The following is a 9,462-nucleotide window of genomic DNA, read 5'->3' as shown; positions in this document are numbered from 1 at the left end:
ACCCAAAATCAGATTCTTGTAAGAGAACTTGATCTGGGCTCATCCACCCTACCACCACGAAAGGGCAGCCTCCTGGGACGCCCGATCCCATCTTCTGACCCCACTAGCGGGCACCGTAACACCCAAAAAAGCAACTCTTTCAGTGATAGCATAGCCTGCTTTTTTTCTCTTCTCTACCTTTAGGGTTTTTTTTTTTTTTTTTAAATATTTTTTTTCCTCCAATATGGCATAAACACACATGTAAACTTTAATTGTTCCTTAGATTCTTATAAATAAAAGTGACCGTAAGCCCTCTCATATCACAATGAATACATCATTTACAACCACAATCGATCTTTTCATTTATAAAAACAAAACTATCACTATTAGATACGCAAATAGTCAGATACGTACTAATGAAATTTAAAGGCCACAAAGATGCAATCCTAATTAACAACCAACTTCACTTTCTATCTATCTCAACAGCAATGTAGTAGAAAGAGAGAAGAAAGGAATGGCACACCAAGGGAAATAACAAAGACAAACTTGGTTGAAAGGTATGTCTCATCTATTCTAATTTCTGTCCACATACTTAATTTGCAGCGAGTGGTGAAGTGCGATGAATATCAGACAGTTGAAAATATTAAGATACGCATCTCAATGGGCTTTTAGCCACTCGATACTCACTTCACCAATACAATACAACCTTGGAAACAAGAGAGGGACCATTTCCAACTCATTTAAGTTAAAACCAGCCAAAAAGGTATACAAGGCTATTACTATCAGATTCATGCACAAGAGACAAGAGATGCCTACTATTCCAAGATTCTCTTTTCTTTTTTTCTCTTCTCTTCTCTCACTCTGATTCTTACATACATTATAGCTTAGAGGAGGAGCTTACTACACTACCCCTATCAATCTAATCTAATCTAATAACTCTAGTGCTTGGCTGAGTTTAATTCAATATCAGCAACATGCCCATCTTCTCCTGCAACTTGCATACTAGTAGTAGTAGTACTACCCTTATAATGGTATCCATGTGCACATATGAGAAAGTAGATGAAATTGAAGACACCCATAGCTGCTATAAGGAAGTAGAAGTAATCAATCCTTCCAGCATTGATGTCGTTGTCCAACCAATCATGGCCGTGCTTTCTAGTTTTGTGGTGCACAATCATCACAAGCAAGGCGCTTAGGTAATTCGCCCCCGCCATGGTGCATGAGATGAGTGAATTGGAGATGCTCTTCATGTGTTCGGGGAATTGCTTGTAATAAAACTCCATCTGTCCTATTAAATTGAAGGAATCACAGAGGCCCATAAGGATAAGCTGAGGAATGAGCCAAAAGATCGATATTGTCTGGGCGTGTTTGATGGCCAAAGCCCTTCTCTTCCACTCAACAATGCCAGCAACCACCATGGACAGGATCGAGAGCAGCATACCAATTCCGATCCTTTGGAGAAGAGTGATGCCACCTTCGTGTTTGGTGATTCTTCTAAGTGATGGAACAATTATCCGATCATAGATTGGAACCCATATACCCAATGTGATCATTGCTACGATGCCTATGGAGCTTGGAGGGATTTGGAATTTGGGTCCAAGGTGGCGATCCATTTTCAAGGCTTGACTAAGCATGAAGGTCCCTTGTTGGGTGATGGAAAGGAAGCAAATGATATTGGAAGCCCATATCGGTACGATTCCAATCAAGCATTTAACCTCTTCGATCTGTTGAATGCTGCAAAGCCTCCATGGACTCAAAAGAGATCCATCTGCTTTTATTTCTCCATCTACCACTATCGCAGCTTTGTTCAGGAATCTGGAGACCCATTAAATATTAGTGATCATCATCCATTAATATTTAAACCGTAAAAATAAATACTGGCTAAGATCTAGCTAGCACCTGAACTGGTGTGTGAGAGGAAGCTTTGAGATGGTAGTGATTCCTTTCATGGGAGGATCATAGAGAGGTAGCCCAGGTGGCAGCTTAAGATGACGTTTATGGAAGCCAGCAACAAAAACTTGAACGATGCCGGAGAAGACACTCCCCTCCGGTGGGACGTAGACGTAAAGCCGTGTGCCAAGCCAAAACAATATGATGGAGCATCCCATGAAAGCCGTAGGGAGGCCCAGGCCCAAGGCCCAACTAACGTTGGATTGAATGTAGACGATTAGGGTGACTGAGATTAGGATGACTAAAGTAAGTGTAGTGTAGGACCAGTTGAAGAAGCTATTAATCCCTCTCTTTCCCTCTTCTGTGGTGGGATCAAACTGGTCCACCCCAAAGGGTAAGCTGGCCGGCCTGATTCCAGCCGCGCCTATTGTTTGAAAGCCCAAGGCCACGAATAGGAAGCCCAGCTGACCTGTTGTGGGGCCCAAACATGGGTTCTTGGAGCATGTTGGTGGCTGCAATGCTGGAACCACTGCCGTCAGGGTTAGACCCATCAATCCCTGTTCATCCATAGTAGATCATCACCACCAACCATTAAGAGTTTACATTTCATAGCCCTAAACTGTTTATTCCAAAAAAAAAAAAAAAAACTGTTTATTCCAAAATTTATTTTCCACTACTATTATATCTTATCATGGAAGATTGATTTATTAATTCCTTTTCGTTACCAAAGAAAACAAATTATTAAAATTATTTTTTATTTTCTCTCTTTTATAGGTTTAGGTCATTTATTAATAGTTGGGAAGATTTGAAAGGCATTATATCATTAAGATTTCTAAGGTTTAGCTAAGACTCAATTCAAGACCTAACTATTCATCACTTTTGCTGGTTTGGTATTGCTATTGCACATGATTTCGAAAGTCATGATCATATTACCAAGGAATGTCATTATTAGAATATTATTTTTTTTAACTCTCTCTATTTAATTAATTTGCATGTACGAGCCAACATTTGTCCCACACACTTATGCCATTAAGGAAGTTGAAGAGCGGCATTTAAGATAGAAAAAGGATAATTGCAGCTGCTGATCATACATGCAACGAGATAACTCCTCAAGTATATGAAGACACTGAGGACCTAAATAAACCGATATGTAAAAACAAAAGTTTGGGTCCAGTGTATTAGTGCATTTATGAATTATACGATGCGGTGAGTAATTGCAGAAAGCATTGGAGGATATAGGGGTGTCAAAAAAGTCCGGTCAACTCGAATAATCCCTAGCCCACCCTGAGCCCAAACAGGGCTTGAGCTGAGATTTTAACTCATAGGGTGTATTAGGGTTGAGATTTTCAAACCCGGTGCAGGGTTGGGTTGGGTTGGGCCTGGGTTGAGATCTCAGCCCAACCCAACCCAACCATGTTTATGAAGTATATAATCATATAAATATACTAATAATTATTAATGGGTACTTATAGAAAAATGTCTTTTGTTTTCCACAATTTACACATATACGAAAACTTTGGTCTTTGGCCTTTGTAATGCATCAAAATCAAGCAACTAAGTAATCGATAATACTGGGTTGGACTGGATTGGATTAAATCCATCCCAGTTAGGCTGAACCCGACAGGATTGGGCCTTGGCTGAGATATTCTAACCCGACCTAGGGCTCGGCTAGTCTTGGGTTGAGTTAAGAGACCTTAGGGTTGAGACACACCCCTAGGACAATACAAACGTGACAATCAGCCAAATTTTAAAAAGAAAAAATTTAACAAATGAAGGATGTGCACGGTACTAGTGGACTCAAAAAATAAATAAATAAATAAATAAAATAAAATAAAATTTGAGTAATGGATCAGAGGTGAAAGGAGACTGTTCTTGTTTGTGAACCTGATCTGGATTCAGGTGAAAGGGGGAATTTGGATTGTGAATTTTGGGAGAAAGAAATGATGGAGTAGGGACTGAATAGATATATACCAGGAAAGAGGCGAAGGAGGCGAAGGCCAAAGTGCGAAACCTGCCAAGGTAAGCATCACAGATAAAGGCACCAAGCAAGGGAGAGAAGTTGGTGATACCAGACCAGATGTTGATGATGTAAATGGCAGAGACTTGATCCAAGTGAAACACCTTGACCAGATACAACATGAAGTTCATATTCATCCCAAGCGTCGCTAGCCTCTCAAACGTCTCATTCCCTGCACATACAAGTGCACACCACACAAATCAAGATAACAGTAGTAAGAAGAAAAGAGAAAGTACTACTTTTAGAGAGAGAAACAGACCAAGAATGTAGGGCATGGTCTTCCAGCCACCATGCTTTCTCTGAGGTTGCTGGGTTGATTGGGCTGCTTCCATTGCGCTGGGTGCTTGAGCTTCTGGGTTCTTTGTGGGAGATGGGGTTAAGGATGATGACTTGGTGGAAGAATAAGAAGAAGTAATGAAGGGGAAGCATCTCAAAGAGCAGAGAATCCATGATGAGAAAAATCTTCTCGATTTTTTCATTGTCTTGTCCTGCTCCACTGCCATTATTGTTTAAACGACTGAATAGTTTCTCTCTCAATTTCTTCTTATAGAGAGACTGTATCAGCTCTGTACTATGCCCCTAGATGATAAAATCTGCAAGCATGTACATTTTTATACAGTAATGCATGTGTGTGTGTGAGAGAGAGAGAACACCCCAATAATGCACATGTCGTTCTCAGCTTTTCTTCTTGCCAACCCTCATGCTTCTCTATCTACACGTAGCCACACCTAGCTGCCCTGTGTGAGACAATATCTTTGGACCAACGGACGCCGGGTGTTGCATTGATGCATTATTAACTTTACGATGGTTATATTGGGATTTAGAGGAAATAGTTTTCATCCACCATCCGTCGGTGAAGGAAAACTGCAATCAATACTTTCATCTAGAGTTATCGATCGGTCAAGACTTGGGTCAGTTTCGAACCCAATAGATCCAATCTGGGAAAAATCATTGATACCCATTGAAGATTATGAACCTCATAATTATTATATTTTATTGTATAAGGTGGACAATACTTTTTTCATTGTTCCACTACTAGAAAAGTGGGCATTCGCGACATTTTTTTAGCGATGGACATAATTTATGTCTCCTAAACAAATTATTTGGGATGGATATAATTCTGTCGCTACATGTCTAGCAGTTGGGACAGATAACTTACCGTCACAACCTTTGAGACGGAAGTTTCCATCGCTACTGGGATTGAATTTTACATCTATTACATTCAGGGAGTCGTTTTATCTTAGCGGTGAGGACGTTGGTCAACTCGGTTGCATACAAGTACAGGACATTCAAATACCTTAAGGAGAGTATTCTTATACGACTCAACTCTACATTATTGAAGGACTTCCGTTTATAATTCTGTATATTCGGTTTAACTTGTAAGTGATACTCTTCTTCTTGATTTAATAATATTTTATTAAGAAAATTGTTAAAGTCTTATACCTAGTGCCAAATTCTATTTTTTACAAGCTACCCTATTGATTGCCTATTGGGTTGGATCACATGGGTCTGGGTATGTGGTCTACCGTGGCCCTATTTCCACGGTCCACAGGGTAACCTAAATCCACCCAAGTCCATTCTGATCACTTCTAAGTGCTCGATGGAGTGTGGAAGCATGGTTTTTTTTTTATTTTTTTATTAAAAACAAATGGAGCATGATTTTAGGCATCAATTTGGTATCCATCGTATTTAGAGGGAAAAATCATATGATACAAGTATACTAATACACATCAATATCGTTGGCTCTTGATATCTTACTTATGGGTTGTTCAGATGGTTAGGGCGAATTAGGGATTATGTGTTTAGGCGTACGATCTTAGGTTCGATTCCTCATCTGTGTATCTGTAATTTAAGTGAAGACCGTAACGATAGATTACTGTGATAGTCTCCCCGATATCCGTAGCTCTTGCATCTACACGTATATATATATGGATGGATTATTGATTATAAGGCGAATGAATCAGTGACAGGACAGATTTATTTGGTTTTGAAATAGAATATTAGAAGAGTTTACAGATTTACTGTACGTTCCCCATTGACCCCACTATTCCTCATTCCAGCCCAAATGACCAACCAAATTTAATGTCGTCAGGGCTTGCGTTGCGGAAAGGTATAGTAAGTGGTCCGGTTCTGCATTTTACAGGTTCGAAAATGCCAACCATTCTTTTTCGAGACTATCTATTCTGTCTCTAATAATTGAAGGCCGATACAATATGGTCGATTCACATTCCACATCTAGAAGGCTAGAATATTCCTTAGAAACGCACAATTTTTCAGATTAAATGGCCGGTTCTAGGGTTTTGAAGACCGATTCCATCCTTGATTCCTGGTTTTAAAACCTTAAGTAGCACCGGCCGTATCTTGAAGCTGAAAGCAAAGAGATACGACACCCTCAAGTGTTAGAGAAGATGGAGACTAGCACAGCAACAGAGATACAACACCCTTGAGCATATCTCTAATACAATACTCTCGAGTGTTAGAGAAGATGGAGACTAGTGCAGCAATCCACTCTAATACAATACTCTCGAGTGTTAGAGAAGATGGAGAAGATGGAGACTAGTGCAGCAATCCACCGTTACGGTTTCCACTTAAATCTCATATGCACAAATGGAGAATCGTACGGTCTCCACTTAAATCTCAGATGCACATATGGAAAATCGAACATGAGACCGTGCATCTATCCACACAATTCCCAATAAACCCTAACCATCTGGGCAACCCACAGATGGGTCTCTAATATCCTTCATTAATGCATGTAGGTTCCATTACATTACATGCGGATATGTGTCAAAAGATAAACTTTTTTTTTTCTTTTTGTAAAACCTAGAGATAAATTACATGTGGGCAAATTACGACCCTATACCCTATATATAAAACATATCAGAAGCGTGTCTATTCCTCTCCCATACAAGAAAATCAAAACTTGTTTTAGTAGAAGTAGAAAATCTAAACCATGGAATAGAAATGGGAGAACAGTGTAACCTTTTCCCAAATCCTATCAAATTGATTAGATTTTGGTGGGATAGGTATGGTAAAGTTGTTGGAGAAATTTTTCCCCTATCATGAGTGTGCATGCAGAAAAAGTACAATTATTAATAGTCATAATATTTTTTTTTTAAAAGTCATAGATTTCTCGACCTTATTTACAAATGATTAACATCCACCATGGTTTTAATTGAATCTAGGTGGTATTTTTAACCAATCTAGGCGGATCCAAATCAAAATTAAATCAGTATCAACCTTGTCTAGCCCGACTCTCAACCTCAATTCCATCTTCTCAAACCTTGCCCCCACCATTGCACTAAACCCATTGTACACCATCTGAACCCATCAATTAAAGAAATCTCTGGGGAGACAATATCTCATAAACCTAAGCTCTCAGATTTTATCTCTACAAACACATAAAAATGATTTTTTTTTTTTGGTAAAACATAAAAATGAGTTAGAGAAACACAAATCCTAATGCCTCACCACATATGAGAGTCACTCGAACTTTTTCACCCCACACACCCAGCAACAAAACGGTAGTTGGGAAGAATTAAGGGATGGCGGTTGATTGGATAGACGGAGATATCGTGGGCTATGGGATGAATATCACCATGAGTCAAACGATACATGAAATTGTATTTTTAGGTGAATGAAAAATATATCACCTAAAAATACAATAAAACAAGAAAGAAAAACCAAACACAAAAAAGAGACGAACCAATGTGACTACTTGTGAAATCAAGTGTGAACAAAGAAGCTAGCTAAGAAGTACTAGACTTACTTATGGCTTATCATCATGGAGACATGATCACATATGGAGTTGTGGGGTCAGTATAGACCTAAGGGATTAGTTTCGGCCTGATAACCCATCGATTAGCAAGGCCAGTCAAGTAGTAGTCCTTGTCCTAGCTGCGAGCAGCGTAGTAGTGTCCAATATGCATTTGAGAAGGTGGAGTTAAAATAGATCGAATATATATATTCCAACTTGTTTGTTGGATTTCACACATTACTAATCAACCCCCCTTTGGCTCTTTCCTTCTCTACGGACTTGCTAGTCATCAACTATATATATCGGACAAGTCAATTAATTTGAAAAGTTACTTTGAATTCAACCACCTATGCAAGAAATATGTATATATGAAAATGGCAGAGTCATGAGTTTGATTGAAAATTGAATTTGAGACACTAATTTCATATCCATCCACTCTAACCTCACTCTCTCACTGTCTCATTCATGCTTTTCTCTATCAGGATTCAGGAATCTTGGGTACCCGCTGATATTTTGAATCATGCATGGGAATTTCATGAGATGATTGTCTCTCTAAGTTATATGTACTTTATGGAATGTAATTTTTTATTTATTTTTAAGGAGTTCAACATTAGCTAATTCCCTAGCTAAGAAGGCACTATCCAAATGAATATTTAAACTACCCAATTCAACTTAATTTTCTAGGGTTCAGTCGACGACGGGTATGCCATTCAACTTTTACTGAGAGCAATGAAGAGCACCAAACACCCCTGTATGAGTGGTCTAAGATGTGCCTAATAGGAGTCGAACTTTAAGACATCCGAATTTATATTAAGCATGCAGATATTTTTTTTTTTATTTTGGTAACAATTAAGCATGCAGTTGACTGAACCCCTTTCTGTGATCTCCAGGTAATTTCAAATTTAATAAGTTTTAGGGTTTTCTTCCTCTATGCTTTACATTATTGAATCTTCTTCTTCTTAGAGTAAACCCACCAGTTCCTACCAAATAGTAACTAAAGAATAACTTATACCTAACATTCCTTTCCTTTTAAATTTAATTAATATCCTTGATCTTGATTGGAACATGTGTTTAGGTGTGTCTTGTTGATCCATTTCTTTAAAAATCCAAAATGCAATCCAGCTTTTGAAGTATCTGCTTCTGGTAAGGGAAATGACCACTTTTCAATGAAAAAGGTGGAACAAAAGTTGGAGTACTAAAAGACATGGTTGAGATTTTGATTGCATCATTGATTTATATTGCGAGTGGGTCAGATCATCTCACTCACAAATTTTGGAAAATTGGAGTGAGGATAGCTTCGAGATTGAATGCACTCTGTATCAAGATAGATAAATGGGTTTTGGATCAAATCAACTTGATTTTTACAATTTGGACTGAGATCCTGGTTGTTTCCTTTAACTGTACACCTTATCATGATAATCCTAATCCAAGGTTTATTTGGATCGAGGACTCGATATGACTCCTCATTTTGTAAACTGATCCTAATGTGAAGAGCAGTAACAGATCTCATCCTCTCCCCACTTAGAGTGTCTCATGATATTGGGCGATTGGTCGTTCCTAACAACAACAGTATCATGCAGCTTGCTGTGAATTTTCATCATTTCGTAATGCTAATAGCAGTTGGGGAAAAAACACCTCTTCAAAGTTTGCTCCCCTTTTACAAGGGCCAACACAACTCTCGAGTCTTGAGTGTCACCCTTCAGAACACCCCAAATCCCAACACAGCAGAGAACCCATTGAGAAATCCCCGAGAAACGTGGTGGCCTGAAACTATGAAGTCTCTTGACTCTCAACAACGAGCTTCCAAACGACTCGCTGA

The 9,462-nt window shown here is 38.8% G+C and overlaps 1 protein-coding gene across 1 annotated transcript; it reads right to left on the bottom strand.

Annotated features, from left to right (window-relative positions):
* Positions 1-770: 770 nt before the first annotated feature.
* LOC122075522 (protein NRT1/ PTR FAMILY 2.12-like) lies at positions 771-4,446 on the bottom strand. Its single transcript, XM_042640579.1, has 4 exons — positions 4,146-4,446; positions 3,841-4,058; positions 1,879-2,426; positions 771-1,794 (listed from the first exon to the last, which is right to left on the bottom strand). Exons 1-4 carry the CDS (start codon positions 4,387-4,389, stop codon positions 918-920), a joined length of 1,887 nt encoding a protein of 628 aa, XP_042496513.1. The 5' UTR covers positions 4,390-4,446; the 3' UTR covers positions 771-917.
* Between the last annotated feature and the right edge of the window lie 5,016 nt (positions 4,447-9,462).

This window comes from Macadamia integrifolia, chromosome 4, assembly GCF_013358625.1.
Source record: "Macadamia integrifolia cultivar HAES 741 chromosome 4, SCU_Mint_v3, whole genome shotgun sequence".
In the NCBI taxonomy this organism is placed as follows: Eukaryota; Viridiplantae; Streptophyta; class Magnoliopsida; order Proteales; family Proteaceae; genus Macadamia; species Macadamia integrifolia.
Note: the sequence above shows the minus strand (reverse complement) of the source record. Positions and strands in the feature narration are given on the sequence as shown.

What these genes read in the sequence shown, in the direction of transcription:
- LOC122075522 (XM_042640579.1), bottom strand. Translation starts at nt 4,389, where the DNA reads ATGGCAGTGGAGCAGGACAAGACAATGAAAAAATCGAGAAGATTTTTC. An exon ending in GACCATGCCCTACATTCTTG is followed by an intron (nt 4,059 to 4,145) that starts GTCTGTTTCTCT and finishes TTGTATGTGCAG; the next exon opens with GGAATGAGACGTTTGAGAGG. An exon ending in CCTCTCACACACCAGTTCAG is followed by an intron (nt 1,795 to 1,878) that starts GTGCTAGCTAGA and finishes ATGGGTCTCCAG; the next exon opens with ATTCCTGAACAAAGCTGCGA.